Raw genomic sequence first — 15,784 nt, 5'->3', positions numbered from 1 at the left:
ACATTTGAGTTTCCTGCCTTTCTTTAAGCAGGTAGCCAAAGATCCATTTGGTGCAGAAGGCTGGTTTCACTGCTGTCTGGATCCTTTGCCTGCTTGATCACCTCTGCTCCCCCCCCCCCACAGGACGCAGGAATCAGCAGCACCCAACCTCCAGGCTCTTACTGGCCTTACGATGAAGGCTTGAAGCGTGGAATATTCATCAACAGCACCCAAGGAAAACCTCTGATCGGGAAGGTGAGAGCGAAGGAGCGGGGTGGCGTTTCGCCCCTTGAATTTTAATACAGAAGCAAACAAACCTCCTCTAAAAGTTGTACAAAAAAGCAACCGGCCCATGGGGGAAGGGGAAATCCACATTAGAGCAAACTGTTACAAAATATTAGGCAAGATTTCAGCTTCTGGAGCTCTTCATCGGGCTTAATTAGTGGATCCCAAAGGAGGTGGGAATTACCTGGGGGTGCCAAGAGGCAAGGGGGCAGCAGGGGGCCACGAGATGTCTGGAGGGTGGCAGCATGAGAACGGGCCATTTATGCAGCAGCTCCTCATTTGTGGAATGCTCTCCCCAGGGAGGTTTGTCGGGCGCCTTCATTATACATCTCTTCAACCAACCCTTTGCCTGATTAATATTCTACGGACTTTTAAATGTGTGTGGGCGGGGGGGGGGGTTGTGGTTGTTTTGTTTTAACAATTTATTTTGTGCTTCTATCCTGCATGTTTATTTAGTGAACTGCCCTGAGATCTTCAGATGAAGGGTGGTATATTATTATTATTATTATTATTATTATTATTAATAGACTATCAGGGCTCATCCACACTTTCATTTCTAGGCACAGGATTGGGATTTCCTGTTCTGTGTCCAAGCAGTTTAATTTTTAATTATTTATTTTGTCAATTTTTATTAATTTTCAATTACAATAATCCAATGGTAGCCTCATTATAACAATGCCAAATTACAATACAATTACTAATCCCAATCATTCAGATGCCAAATTATATAATTTAGGTGGCCTCCCGCATGCTCGAACTGACGGTTTGATGATTTACTTCAGGCATAGGCAACCTTCGGCCCTCCAGATGTTTTGGCCTACAACTCCTATCCCAGTGGTCAGGGATGATGGGAATTGTAGTCCAAAACATCTGGAGGGCCGAAGGTTGCCTATGCCTGATTTACTTGGTTTCTGCGTTCCAAGATCTTATCCCTCTCAATTACATCCCATTCAAAATAACCATCCCTTATATAACAACCACAATATTAACAACATCCATTCCTCTTGACACATTAAATGATTTATAAGCTTATAGGTGAAGCATTCAAACTATATCCTTATTCCTCCTGTGTGTGACAATTATTCTGTCCGCGGTGTTCCTTCCTGTCCTTGTAAAATGTCACGTCTATCTTTTCCCAGCCGATGCTTCCATCATGCCTTGGGCGGAACTAGTATCTCGTTGTTGTTTCAGAAGTTCTCCATTAATTTTTTGTCCTGGCGCTTTCCCCAGGAAAACCTGCATTTTACTGCTAAATTGGAGCAAATGGCAATCAGGCTTTCCGCAGTTGGCCATTTGCTCTGATTCAGGAGTAAAGCCTTGGTTTTCCTGGGGAAAGCACTGGAACACACACGCACACAAAACCACTCAGACACACGCTGGGAAATCCTGGACGTGTGCCTAGAAAGATTGCAGAAATGCAAGTACGGATGAAGCCTCAGACTTTGGAAAGCTGGTATCACTGGATTTAAACTGGATTTTGAAGAAATGTGCAACTTACTGTTACTGTTTTGAATTTTATAGTCTTGTTATCTTCCTTAGTGTCTTGTACAAAGAACTATTCTCAGTATAGGGTATTCTCACTGGGGATACATTTATGGAACCGAAAGGCTGGTGGCAACTATTGGCCTAGATGGTAAACATGAATTTTTTTAAAAAAGGAATACGGGTAAGCCTGGTGGGCTGGACAAGGCGCTGACCTATTGCACCCCATGCAGAGAGTTGATTGGGTTCAACTCTGCCTGAATTTTACCCATCAGATTTCTGCTGTTGTCCTGTCCCCCACCCCCCTAGGTCTGGCCTGGCCTCACCGCTTTCCCCGACTTCTCTAACCTAAACACTCACCAGTGGTGGCTGGAAAACCTGGACAGATTCCACTCCCTCGTCCCCTTCGATGGCGTTTGGATTGTAAGTTCCTTCTTCAATCTTTCCCGGTTTCTAAACAGAAAAGTTGCAACAGTTGAGTGGGCATATATATATATATAAATACCTGAATAAATGCGCCCCTAAGTCAATCCTGGGAAATGTAATTTCTCCCTAGAGGCGTTTCAATAGTTCCCCTGTGGGCTTCTTGGATGCGGCACCAGAGGGAGGTTGTAAGAGGCCTCTTTTCTCTTCCCTGCTCCTGTTTCCTCCCAAATTAAGAGTGTCAGCAGCTGCAGCTGAGCGTGTGGGGCAGGAAAAAGGTGTTGGGGGGTGTGGGTGGCAAGGAAGGAAGGGGGGAGGAGGAGAAGGAGCAGGGGGCAGGCAAGGAGGCTTATGGGGAGATGAGGGAGGGAGGCTTGGGGGTCAGAGCTGCTGCTGGTTGCCTCCAGTTCAAATTCAGATTGGCTCAAAAGCAAGCCAAGTTATTTTTCACTTTTGCAGATGGGATGGGAAATAGCATGGTTTATTTCTGACCCAACCCTGTTTAAGGAGCTGGGGGTCACCCACCACTGCTTTGCAACCTATGGTCAGGCCATAACCTTAGGGCTACATTCACATGGAACAAACACAGATATCTGTGCCTTCGAAACACGAAAAAACGTTGCGCTTAAAATGCTCATGTTGGCTTCAGGGCGACTCCCATGGTCTGCAATTGACCTGTGCTTGAGGAAAGTTTAAATTTCTGTGGGTAGTGTGTGAACTGGGACATTTTAATTGGCCCCAATCTCTCTGCTCTAGGACATGAATGAACCTTCGAACTTTGTGGATGGCTCCACCGCAGGCTGTTCCCAGGAGGAGCTGGATAAACCCCCATACGTGCCCGGTAAGAGAGGAGATGCTTTAGATCCTGCTGTACATGCCCATGATCCTACAATAGCCTTCTTGAGTGACTGCCTCAGTGTTTGCATGCAACAGGAAGAGAGAGAGAAAGAGAAATTGTTCTCCATGGGTCAACCACCCCGGACAGGAGCTCGTACCTGTTTGCCAAGCACACGCGATGTGTTGTGCTTCCTCTAACCAGCCGTTCTCTTTCTCCACCAGCCGTACTGGGAAATTCCCTTTCCTCCAAGACCATCTGTGCCTCCTCCAGGCAGAACTCATCTGTGCACTACAACCTCCATAACCTCTATGGGCTGATGGAAGCCAAGGCTACTGCTAGGTAAGCTTCCATTGCCTTGGTGGATGGGTTTGTCTGGGGCGTGAGAGCATCAGTGACAGACAAACAAGACATGTCCGGTTTCCAGGGGCAAAGTTAGCTGGCATCCCTTCCCGTGCTCTCTGCTTACAAGCAAACATTTTTGCTCGTCACCTTTTTCTCCACCTTTTTCAGCGCACTAGTCAAGATCCGAGGGAAGCGGCCTTTTGTCATCTCCCGCTCCTCCTTCCCCAGCCAGGGCAGGTATTCGGGGCACTGGCTTGGCGACAACAGGAGCGAGTGGAAGGATATGGTCTGCTCCATCCCAGGTATGTGCAGGTGGTTTTCTTTTCCAGCTGCGGACACAGCTCTCCAGAAAGACACACGGAGAGCCTGGCTGTTGGATCAGGCCCATGGTCCATCTAGTCCAGCACTCTATTCTTGTGGGAATGTTGTGGATAGTAGGAGAGGATATATTGATGCAACATTATCCTGCCACACTCACGCTAGTGAGCTGGTAGCAGAGTACATTCCCCTGTATATCGCAGGAAGCTAGTTGGTAGATTTGTTTGAATCTCTTGAGTTAAGCCAGGGTTCCCCAAACTAAGGCCCGGGGGCCGGATGCGGCCCAATCGTCTTCTAAATGCGGCCCGCGGACGGGCCGGGAATCACTGTGTTTTTACATGAGTAGAATTATTTAAAATGCATCTCTGGGTTATTTGTGGGGCCTGCCTGGTGTTTTTACATGAGTAGAATGTGTGCTTTTATTTAAAATGCATCTCTGGGTTATTTGTGGGGCATAGGAATTTGTTCATATTTTTTTTTCCAAAATATAGTCCGGGCCCCCACAAGGTTTGAGGGACAGTGGACCAGCCCCCTGCTGAAAATGTTTGCTGACCCCTGAGTTAAGCAATCCAGTCTAGCTTGTCCAGATTGGATTGTTCCTGATAAATTCCCCTTTAAAACAATAAAGACACAACAGTCTTCTCTTTAAAGTAATAAGAAGTTTACTTACATTCAGTTCACAGTATGATCCTGAAGGCAGCCTTTGGCTTGTAGTTACAGAAGATAGTAGTTACAGAGACAGAAGTGGAGCCTGGAGAGGAGGGGGTGGGGCAGCCAGGAGACAGAGATGAGGCAGGCTGCTGAAGAAGCCAGCGAGTCTCACCCTTCCCCCTGGTCTCCCAGAACATGCAGAGAAATGAAAAGACCAGAGGAAAGAATGTTTGCACGCTAACTCAGTCTCAGATTGCTTGGGGGAAACCCTGGGGAGGAGGAGACTTAGGCAGCGGTGGGTAGGCAGGGACCTTCAGTCCTCACCACTGCCTCTTTGGGGCAAGACCTACCGGGAAGAATTGCTGTGATCGCTAGTCCTGCACTGTTTGGGTTTCTTTGAATAAAGGGCTAACTTCACTAACACTGGGTGTTTTTTATGGACCAATCCAAGCTCCGGCTCCTTCCAGACCTGTTTAGCCGTGCACCTTCAATTGGACCTGGAAAAAGACTGGAAGCAGTGAAGTTGTTCTGAAACAGGCATTAGTGTCCATAGGCAGGTGGCAGCATTTTGTACCAGTAGGGGGTTTCGGACTGTCTCCAAGGCCAGCCCCATAAACAATGCATTGCTATAATCTAATCCAGAAGTCAGCCAGGCATTAATGTCAGTAATAGCCTGGCCACTATTAACTCCTTTCCCCCCTGCCTGAATCCTCAGGGGTGCTCAGCTTCAGCCTCTTTGGGATCCCGTTGGTCGGGGCAGACATCTGCGGCTTCTCGGGCTCCACCTCGGAGGAGCTTTGCACTCGCTGGATGCAGTTGGGAGCCTTCTACCCCTTTTCACGAAACCACAACACCCAGGATGTGAAGGTGAAGCTGCTGGGGGCAGGACGGGGACTCGCATTAAGTGTTTCTCAAACTTCCGATTAGCTACTGCATCCCCACCCTGCACGCCCTTTGAGTTAAAACTTTTTGCTTCTCTCGTTTTTGTTAATGAAAATTCTTCAAAACCAAAATTTGAGGCACACTTTGCTAACATGCAGCACGATTTGTTTTCAGGTAAGACAGTAAGGGCTGCCTGTCTTCCTCAGAGTGCTCCTCCGCCACTCTGCATGAGTCTCTGATCTGAGTCTGCTTCCCCAATTGGGAAGCCGTGAGCTCATGCAGAGATGCAACAGGGAACCTCTTTTGAGTGCCGGTAACCAAATCACCCAGTTTGCTTTATGCCGTTGACATTATTTTGCCCCTTCTTTCAAAGAGTTTGGTCGCACCTGATGCAAAACTCAAGAGCAGGGCAAAAGAAGGCTCTGAATTCAGCTTCCCATCATTGTTGGGTTTGTTTTCTTATTTATTTGATTTCTTCCCTGCCCTTCACCATAAGATCCCTGGGCAGGTCTCAAAAATGTAAACATACATTATTTAATTCAATTTTTTAAAAAAGTTCAATTTTTAAAAAAGTTCAAGTTTCTGCACAATCTGGACCATTTTTGTTTCTTTGTTGCATGTATAACGCACCCACCCCTTTTCTCCAAGGACCTCAATGTGGCGCACCTGGTTCTCCCGTTCCTCATTTAATCCCCACAACAACCTTGTGAGGTAGGTTAGGACAAAAGGCAGTGACCGGTCTCCCACTGAGTTTCATGGCCGAGTGGAGATTGGAACCCTGGTCTCCCGTGTCCTAGGCAAGGACTCTAACCCCTACATCACACGGTCTCCTTTGCCTTGGTTCTTCTGCATGCCACCATTTAAGCCCATTTGCCTGTTCTTCTTTTCCACCCTTCTCTTCAGGCCCAGGATCCCTCCGCCTTCAGCCCTGCCGCACGAACTGCCATGAAGATAGCGCTAGAGGTCCGCTATGCCCTCCTGCCGTACCTCTACTCCCTCTTCCACCGGGCTCACCTGCAAGGGGACACCGTGGCCCGGCCTCTCTTCTTCGAGTAAGGAATTGTGCCCGTTTCCAGGGGGCTCGCAAGCGGGCATGGTTCAGGACTAAGAGAATGGCACAGATCTCTTCCTTGCCTTGCCAAAGCCCTCTTGCCTTGCCCAAGCCAGTGTGGTGTAGTGGTTAAGAGCGGTGGGCTCGTAATCTGGTGAACCGGGTTCACGTCTCCGCTCCTCCACATGCAGCTGCTGAGTGACCTTGGGCTAGTCACACTTCTATGAAGTCTCTCAGCCCCACTCACCTCACAGAGTGTTTGTTGTGGGGGAGGAAGAAGGGAAAGGAGAATGTGAGCCGTTCTGAGACTCCTTCAGGTAGTGATAAAGTGGGATATCAAATCCCAACTCCTCCTCCTCTTCTTCTCTCCCCAGGGGGTGGGGCGGGGGTATCCACAGGAAGTTCAAGGTCCCTAACAGAATAAGGAACCCCTTAAGCCAGAGGCGGGGGAACTTTCAACCTGGGACACCCAAGTCACATTCACGCCACACATTTTAAGCTCTGTGCTACTGCTTTAAAAAGCAACGGCTCCTCCCACAAAGAGTTCTGGGAGTTGTAGTTTGCTAAGGGTGCTGTGAGTTGTTAGGAGCCCCTGTTCCCTTCTCAGAGCCTCGATTCCCACTGTGGTTTGACACTCCATTAGTCTTCTCGGGAAACTCTGGGAACTGCAGCTCTTGGAGTTGCCATCATTGCATGTCTTTAGGTGCCAGGCAAAAACATTCCTCTATGGCCTGGGGAAATGTGGGGGAGGGGGACAGTTTATAATAATTACTGTTTTATTATTAGCCTGTCTGTCAAGTACGCTTTTTATTCATTTTTAGGCTGTCTTGTCAGTATGCTTTTGTTTATTTTTTTAAACGTTTGTATCATTCATGTTCTGTAATGTGTTTTTAACATTGTACATTAAGATCTTTTGATAAAGGACGGCATATAAACTGAACGAATAATAACGATAATGATAATAAGGGACTCCAAACAACTCCCAGCACCCTTAAACAAATCATTTTATTTAATTGTTGTATTTATTACATTTATATACTGTACCACCTTTATATTCTGAGGATCTCAATGTGGTGTCCATGGTTCTCCTCCCCCGTTTCATCCTCTCAGGGTTGGGCGATGAGATGGTGACTGACTCCAAGGTCACCCAGGGAGCTTCGGGCCACATTCCAACCTTTACGTCACTATGCTTTACGGGAAGCCATAGCTTTTTAAAGGGGTCTCGTGGTGCTTTTAATGTGTGGCGTGATTGTGGCCTTGATTGAAGGCATTTGTGTCGGCTTGTTCTCCCTCCTAGGTTCCCGAAGGATGTGGCCACTTACTCCATTGACAGGCAGTTCCTCTGGGGGCGGGGCCTGCTGGTGTCTCCGGTGCTGGAGCCTGGCGTGAATTCGGTGATCGGCTATTTTCCCCGAGGCTTGTGGTATGACTACTACACGGTAAGAGCGTGCGGCCCGTCAGACCAGCCGTGATGGTCTCATTATTTCTCTGCTTGGGTCGTCTTTGTTGCCGCAGGAAAGGAAACTGGGAAATATTCCTCTGCTGGGGCTCACAGCATTAACACCCCAGAAGATCTTGCCACCCCTTTATTTATTCAATAAAAACTATATACCTCTTGATCGTAGGGGAAATGCCTCAATGCGGTTTACAAAAAAGATTAAAACGATATAATTATTGCTAAAAAAATTGCTACCATAATTTAAAACATACAGATAGCTAAAACCGCAACAGAATAAACTAAAGCAGGGTTCCCCAAACTTGGGTCTCCAGCTGTTTTTGGACTACAGTTCCCATTATCCCTGACCACTGTTCCTGCTAGCTAAGGATGATGGGAGTTGTAGTCCAAAAACAGCTGGAGACCCAAGTTTGGGAAACACTGGACTAAAGCAATTCAAAACCTATACAAATTTTCTAAGGGGCCCCTCAGACCTTGTAGGGGGCTGGACTATATTTTTTTTTGGGGGGGGGGGGAATGAACGAATTCCTATGCCCCACAAATAACCCAGAGATGCATTTTAAATAAAAGGGCACATTCTACTCATGTAAAAACACGCTGATTCCCGGACCGTCCCTGTGCTGGATTGAGAAGGCAATTGGGCTGGATCCGGCCCCGGGGCCTTAGTTTGCCTACCCATGCTCCAGATGTTTGGGGCTGCTGGGAGGCTGGCAGAGGCTGCTGTAATCTGACCACTTGACATGAACCTGACAGCTCAGCCTCTCGCTGCCCCCTGCAGGGCTCTTCAGTAAACAGCAGCGGGGAGAACCTGAAGATGGCCGCACCTCTGGACCACATCAACGTGCACGTGCGGGAGGGGACCATCCTGCCAACTCAGGTGAGGCCTGATAGTTTCCATCCTCTTCCACCTGCCACCATGTGACTTTTCTTTTTAAAAAGGGGGTGGGTAACCCTTGGCCCTCCAAATATTGCAGGACTACAAGACCCATCATCTCTTACCCATTGACCGTGCCGGCTGGTGCTAATGGGAGTTGAGGTCCAACGGCACCTGCGTGGTCACATACTGCCCACCGCGGTGCTACAGGATAACCTCCATCGCCAAAGACAGGCTATGTTGTGGTTTACCTTTCGAACAAGCCAACGCCAAACCACGATTGCTGGAGCTCAACCACAGCAAAGATGAACCGTAGGCCTAGCTCTGGATGGCACGGCAAACTCTGGTTAACTGCTGAATTTGCCTTCCCAGTCACATGGGAGCAGGGGAGGGAAGCAGGGGAGGTGGCTTAGAGACCTGAGCAACTCAGTTCTGTTTGTGCATGTTATGCCAAAACACGGTTTAGTGTGATGTGCAGTGAGATCAAAGTGAAAGAAGGCCTTGCATAAGGTAAAGGTAAAGGGACCCCTGACCATTAGGTCCAGTCGTGTCCGACTCTGAGGTTGTGGCGCTCATCTCGCATTACTGACCGAGGGAGCCGGCGTACAGCTTCTGGGTCATATGGCCAGCATGACTAAGCCGCTTCTGGCGAACCAGAGCAGCACATGGAAACGCCGTTTACCTTCCCACCGGAGCGGTACCTATTTATCTACTTGCACTTTGACGTGCTTTCGAACTGCTAGGTGGGCAGGAGCTGGGACTGAGCAACGGGAGCTTACCCCATCGCGGGGATTCGAACCGCCAACCTTCTGATCAGCAAGCCCTAGGCTCTGTGGTTTAACCCACAGCGCCACCTGCGTCCCTAATACCTTGCAAACCACTTTATAAATGTTGTTATCAAATAGGTGTTGCTGTGAATTTATGAACTGAGGCAGTATCCACACCATACATTTAAAGTGCTCTGGCACCATTTCAGACAGTCACAGTTTTCCCCAGGCCGCTTCCTTCCCTTCCTCCTGGTCGCTCCTGCCTCCCTTCCTTCACATTCAAGCCACTTTTTCAGCCTTTTTCAGTGTTACTTCAGGCATCGTGATATATCACAATGTTGAAAGCCAGACATCGCCCAGCCCTCGTTGGGGCTGCTTTCAGTGAATCTGGATTTTACATGCTGATCTCTTTACCTCTCAGAAACCTGGAGTCAACACATCGGTGGGCAGTGGGAACGCTCTTCACCTGATTGCGGCCCTGTCGCAGAACGCCAATGCCTGGGGAGACCTTTACTGGGACGACGGCGAGAGCCTGGACACGTTTGCCAAGGGCGACTATTCTTACTTAGTGTTCAACGTCACACAGGTGAGAAGAGGCTCTTTGCCCTGCTGTGGTGTGACGAGCAAGTAACCTACAGTTACAAACTTAATTCGTTCCGGAGGTAGTTCTTAACCTGAAACCATTCTTAACCTGAGGTACCACTTTAGCTAATGGGGCCTCCCACTGCTGCCGTGCCGACAGCGTGCGATTTCTGTTCTTATCCTGAGTTAAAGTTCTTGTTGGAAAAACGCTCTGGGGAGACGGCGAACTCCCCAAGACTCCGAGCGTCTCCCAGTAGGCACGTCTCTGGAGTGGCATGTCCCTTCAGTCCAGAGCGCCCGTCTGCGACACTTCTCATAGGAAAAGTGCACACAAGTCTTCTAGCATCACGCAGCAAGAAGAGAGACACATCTGTAGATCTAAACTACGTTTTATTTACACACTATACAGAGAATCCATAACCACGTCTGTGTTCTCCTAGCTTCAGCAGAACATCAATGGATACTGCAAAAGTGAAAGTACAGTACAATAACACTCTCAGACAGAAGAGATAAGACAGTCTTCCGTTCCCACACTCTTCTCAGACAACTCATATGATTTATACTGATCACACTAGTCTAGCCTATCCAGCAGCGGCTTATGTAAAATCCCAACGGTTCTTAACCCGAGGTACTGCTTCCGGGTTAGCGGAGTCTGTAACCCCAAGTGTTTGTAACCCGAGGTACCACTGTATTTATTCACTTAGAACCTTTTTACCCTGCTCTTTGGCAAAAGGAAGGCTCCCAGAGCGGCTTGCATGCAATAAATTAAAACAAGACAGTCCCTTCCCACAGGTCCACGATCTAAAAAAGCATGGCACAGGAGGGGAAAGTGACAAGGAAGATGAGGAGGGATTAAACTTGGACCACCAATTTTTAAACCATTGCTCAATAGGGGCAGGAGGCGCCTGATGGAGCTGGGCTTTTGGCAAAGGAGACAGAATGAGTCCCGTTTCTCATCTCTGCCCCTGAGGCAGTCTGGGGGAAGATGATGCTTGAGGGCAGTAGTTCTTACAAATCGTGGCGCACCACACTGATGTGGCAGGCGAGGGTGCCAAGTGTGGCAGGAAGATTCCAGGACAATCAACGGAAAGTTTAAACATTTCAGTGTAGTATCCATTTTTATTTTTGCAGAATATGGATAGATAACTTTTCAAAATGAGAGCAAGAGCAACAAGCGATACTGCAAACAATCCTAGTTGTGTTTTCCAATATATTTCTTCTCACTAAAAAGATGTGGCACAAGCAATTTTTTATTCTGAAAGCGTGGTCCAGAGAAAAAAGTTTGCAAACCACTGCCTTAGGGTGAGGTGCTGGCCTGCCACAGCAGAACCAGTAGAGTGAGCCCTGCTTCCCATCTCTCTTCTGTTGATGTCAACTGACCTCGAGGAGTTGCTGCTTATGAGCTTGGGGAGCATCCTCACCTGCATTTTCGGTGGGAGGCTGGTAGGGGCTTCCCCACTCAATCCTCCCTCCCTGCATGCCCAGACCTAAAGCTCCCGCTTCAAATCTAGCAGATCTCTTCCTGTGGCCTCGTCAGATGGGAATCACATCTTCTCTTCCTTTAGCGACAGCCCCAGAGGATCTGCACGCAGACTAATCTTTCCGGAGCAGGGTGGCATGAATGAGCCGATCCTACATTAGCACCGGGGAAGAGATGAGAGGAGTTGAGTGTGTTTGCTGAAGCAGGGAGGCAGCTGTGACCAGGGAGTTCCTGCTGTTTTGTCTTTTATCTTCCAGAACACGTTCACTTCCACTGTCCTGCATTCCAACACAGGAGCCACATACGTCACAGTGGATGCGCTGAGTGTCTACGGGGTCCGAGAAGAGCCAAAGACAGTCACTGTCAATGGCAGGGAGAGACCTTTTAGCTATCTGACAAACCAGGTAACTGACAGGCAGCTTGGATGTGCAGCCGGTGGGTGCTAGAGGCAGGGTCTTGTCTGTGTTGGCACCTAGAATCTGGCATGCCCTCACAAGAGAGGCCCATCACTATTGGTTTTTCACTGGGAAACTTTGATTGTATGATTCTACTGCCTTTGTTTTCTAACTTGGTCACTGTACTGTTTTTAGCTTGATTCTAATTTTTTTAAAAAAATAAAAAACCCACCTTTTTATTTGCAGTTCTAATATACTAAGAGCAAACTCAGTTCTCCAGGGATAAATCCTTACACAGCCAAAACAAGAACATCCACCCTCAAGGGGGAGGTATCAGCAAGGTTTGGGGAACTCCGAAGTTTGCAGAAGTAGAATAGAGTATTTGATGTGCTTTTGAGCTGCTAGGTTGGCAGGAGCTGGGACCGAGCAACGGCAGCTCACCCCGTCGCGGGGATTCAAACCATCGAGCTTCTGATCGGCAAGCCCTAGGTTCCGTGGTTTAACCCACAGCGCCACCCACGTCCCCACTGAAGGGAATAAAGGCCCCAGCTAATCACTGATCTTGCTTCCTTCTTAGGTTCTGACTGTGAGTGACCTCCAGCTCAACCTCAGCCGCGGATTCAGCATACACTGGATGTGAGACTGGCAGAGTTCCCTCCGCCCCAGCCGCCTGAATGTACTGTTTCCAGCAGGCGGGTCTGTCGCCCGTCCAGGCACTCCGGATGGGGGCCGCACACCCCTAGGAGAGTCTCCGCGGCCCCGAGCCTCGCGCTCTCTTCTTCGTGTCTCCTCAGGAAAAGGACTCCCTGCTGCTTCAGCTTTTACTGCATTTCTGCCAAAAAACAAAAACGAAAAACGAAAACCAAGCCCCGTCTCCATGGGGCGAGGGTCTCGTCCCACCGAGCCATCCCGTGCTTGCTGCTCCCATTAGAAAAGGGAGACGCCTCCGTCGCATTCGCTGGATTAGAGTGCCTAAACTGTATATCTGTGTGCGTGAGTTTTGTGTGTTTTTCTAATGGTAGCCCTGAATCTCTGTGCTGCTGCTGCTGCTGCATCCTGTATTGCACTGTATTGCACTGTATTGTCGCTGCATGAGAAGGGACCCTATGCATGCCAAGCGTCCCAAGCCCAGTGCCTGGTGTTCCCAGTTTAAAGGATCCTGGATAGCAAGGCTGGGGGGGGGGGGACCTCTCCTTCCTAAGATGCAAAAGAGATACCTTGAGCAAGTTCATGCAGCATAACCCTACCCTCCAGGCAGTGGCGTAGCTAGCCTCTGCGCTGCTGGGGGCGGCGGCAGCACAGAGGCACCCCCCTGGGGGAGGGGCACGCCGTGACATCATCATGACGTAACGACGCGCGTGGATGCAGAAAGGGGGAATTTCCCCCTTTCCGAGGCTTTTTTTCGGCGGGGGGTGGTGGCCAGCGAGGAGGGGGTGACAAGTTTGACACGCCACCCCGCTGGTCGCCCCCCCCGCCGAAAAAAAAGCAGCGGAAAGCACCCCGTCCGTGTGCTGCTGCTCCCGGGGTGACGGAGGGAGCGGCGGCGCGTGGGAGTGGTGGAAGGGGCCGCCGCTTGTCACCCCCACCCGCTGCTTGTCACCCTGTCACTGGGGGCGTACCACCCCTCCCCAGCGACGCCCCTGCCTCCAGGGTCCTGATATGGGGAGGGGAGGATATGCAAGCCAGGGTCTCTGCTGCCTTTTGCTGAAGGCAGGACCTGAACGTGGCTCAAGAGCAGAAAATGCAGCACCTCCAAGCCAGGCAAAGGCAGGAGAACAGGTACCTGAGCCTTCATCCTCCGTGCCAATGAGAGGGGCAGGTGATGTTCACCGCAGTACCCTTTTGTTTCCATAGAGGGCACTAAAGCTTGGGCATCCGCAGCCTGCGGTGCCTCTCTTGGGGCACATTCACACCATGCATTTAAAGCATGGGTAGGCAAACTAAGGCCCCGGGGGCCGGATCCGGGCCAATCGCCTTCTCAATCCGCCCATGGATGGTCCAGGAATCAGCATGTTTTTACATGAGTAGAACATGCCCTTTTATTTAAAATGCACCTCTGGGTTATTTGTGGGGCCTGCCTGTTGTTTTTACATTAGTACAATGTGTGCTTTTATTTAAAATGCACCTCTGGGTTATTTGTGGGGCATATGAATCCGTTCATTTTACACACACACACACACACACACACACACACACACCCCAAATAAAATAGACCGGCCCCCAACAGGGTCTGAGGGACAGTGGACCGGCTCCCTGCTGAAGAAGTTTGCTGACCCCTGATTTAAAGCAATATGATTCCGCAGTGGTGGCTTATCCCAAAGGATTATGGGAGCTGTAGTTTCTAAAGGTTCTGAGAGAGCATTCCACAAACAGGAATTCCCTGTGAAGAGGGATTGATCATTAAACCACTCTGGGAAGTGTAGCTCTGGGAGGGGAATAAGGGTCCCCTCACAACTCTCAGAAGCCTTAACAAACCACAGCTCCCAGAATCCTTTGGGGGGAATGGCCATTTACAGTGGTAAATGTGTGGTATGAATGCGCTCCCAAGGCACAGTCTCAATTCCGGACATTTTCTGGTTCATAAGAAGTGTCCAGATGGATCAGGCCACAGGCCCCGTCTAGCATCGTCACTGTGGCCAACCAAATATTTGTGGTTAGCCTGTTTAGGTCTGCTGTCTGTGTGCGCGAGCCGGTAAAACCACCGTCCCTCCTGGACCTGAGCCCAAGAGAACTCACCTGGAGTTCTGGTACGCAGCACAAGGCAGCTTGTTCTCAAACAAACATCGAAAGCCAGAGCCCTATTTTGCCAACATTGCTTTAAACCCACAAAGGAAGGTTGCAAAGGACTCAGGCCAGGACGGCAATAAACAATGATTTCCTCTATTTTTGTTGTTTAAAGTATGAAACAAATTCCAGTTGCAATGGTTTTTAACTCCAGGACAAGGCCCTGTTTCATTTATTCTTCATCAGCTGTCGTTTCTTAGTTTTATGGTCAAAGACACACTCGGTACACTTTGACCATAAAACTAAGAAACGATAGCTGATGAAGAATAAACGAAACAGGGCCTTGTCCCGGAGTTAACAATCGTAACTGGAATTTTTTTTATACTTTCAACAACAAAAATGGAGAAAACCATTGTTTATTGCCGTCCTGGCCTGAGTCCTTGCAACCTTTTTATTTTATTTCCTGTATTCTCCAAGGACTCCCAATTTTCTAATTAAACCCACAAAGGTCAACGGAGGGTTTTCACCTTGTCATAACCCTGCTTTCATAGAATCATAGAGTCATAGAGTTGGAAGAGACCACAAGGGCCATCCAGTCCAACCCCCTGCCAAGCAGGAAACACCATCAAAGCATTCCTGACAGATGGCTGTCAAGCCTCCGCTTAAAGACCTCCGAAGAAGGAGACTCCACCACACTCCTTGGCAGCAAATTCCACTGTCTGACAGCTCTTACTGTCAGGAAGTTCTTCCGAATGTTTAGGTGGAATCTTCTTTCTTGTAGATTTGTTGGATGGCTCACAGGTTCTGCTTGAAGGTGTCTTCCTGCCATACCTGAAGCGGGCTCCTCGAGCTGCTCAAGCGATAGATGCCACTGTTGACCTAACCCACAGCCTCGCCCCCTTGGGGTTTTGCCGCCTTAGGTGAGGTTTGCTCCTTTCAGTGCTGCGGAGGTTGTACTTCTCGCATCACATCCCAACACCTGCTTGCTTTGCCAAGAGGGAATTTGGGCTGGTCGTGAACCCGCCTCCTGTTTGAATGTCTCTGCAGTGATTCAGAATGTACCCTTGGGCGGGGGGAAGGCTCAGTTGCACTATTTTTTATACAAATCCCTCCTTCCCCCTAGCTGCAGTTTCGTGAGCAGAGCAGGGAGATAGATGCCTGCTTTGCTTCTGGCCGTTTGGGAAAGGCCAGCAATGCCGGAAAACAAAGTGAGTGGCACATTCAGATTGTTCAGCTTTCCCCCCGTTCATTTGGG

The 15,784-nt window shown here is 49.2% G+C and overlaps 1 protein-coding gene across 2 annotated transcripts in view; it reads left to right on the top strand.

The window, feature by feature from the left end:
* LOC117056372 (lysosomal alpha-glucosidase-like) overlaps positions 1 to 12,678 on the top strand; it is a 33,194-nt gene extending 20,516 nt beyond the window's left edge. For both annotated transcript variants that reach the window (XM_033166632.1, XM_033166633.1), the window contains exons 9-20: positions 124 to 234; positions 2,056 to 2,169; positions 2,926 to 3,010; positions 3,229 to 3,346; positions 3,518 to 3,651; positions 5,034 to 5,185; positions 6,104 to 6,252; positions 7,549 to 7,690; positions 8,486 to 8,584; positions 9,770 to 9,934; positions 11,668 to 11,814; positions 12,383 to 12,678. In XM_033166632.1, coding sequence (XP_033022523.1) covers positions 124 to 234; positions 2,056 to 2,169; positions 2,926 to 3,010; positions 3,229 to 3,346; positions 3,518 to 3,651; positions 5,034 to 5,185; positions 6,104 to 6,252; positions 7,549 to 7,690; positions 8,486 to 8,584; positions 9,770 to 9,934; positions 11,668 to 11,814; positions 12,383 to 12,445 — 1,479 coding nt within the window. In that variant the 3' untranslated portion in view covers positions 12,446 to 12,678. The remainder of the gene's footprint in view (positions 1 to 123; positions 235 to 2,055; positions 2,170 to 2,925; positions 3,011 to 3,228; positions 3,347 to 3,517; positions 3,652 to 5,033; positions 5,186 to 6,103; positions 6,253 to 7,548; positions 7,691 to 8,485; positions 8,585 to 9,769; positions 9,935 to 11,667; positions 11,815 to 12,382) is intronic.
* The last annotated feature ends 3,106 nt before the right edge of the window (positions 12,679 to 15,784 follow it).

The sequence above is a fragment of the Lacerta agilis genome, chromosome 13 (genome assembly GCF_009819535.1).
Source record: "Lacerta agilis isolate rLacAgi1 chromosome 13, rLacAgi1.pri, whole genome shotgun sequence".
Taxonomy (NCBI): Eukaryota; Metazoa; Chordata; class Lepidosauria; order Squamata; family Lacertidae; genus Lacerta; species Lacerta agilis.
The sequence above is the reverse complement of the archived record's forward strand: the minus strand, read 5'-3'. Positions and strand labels throughout refer to the sequence as shown.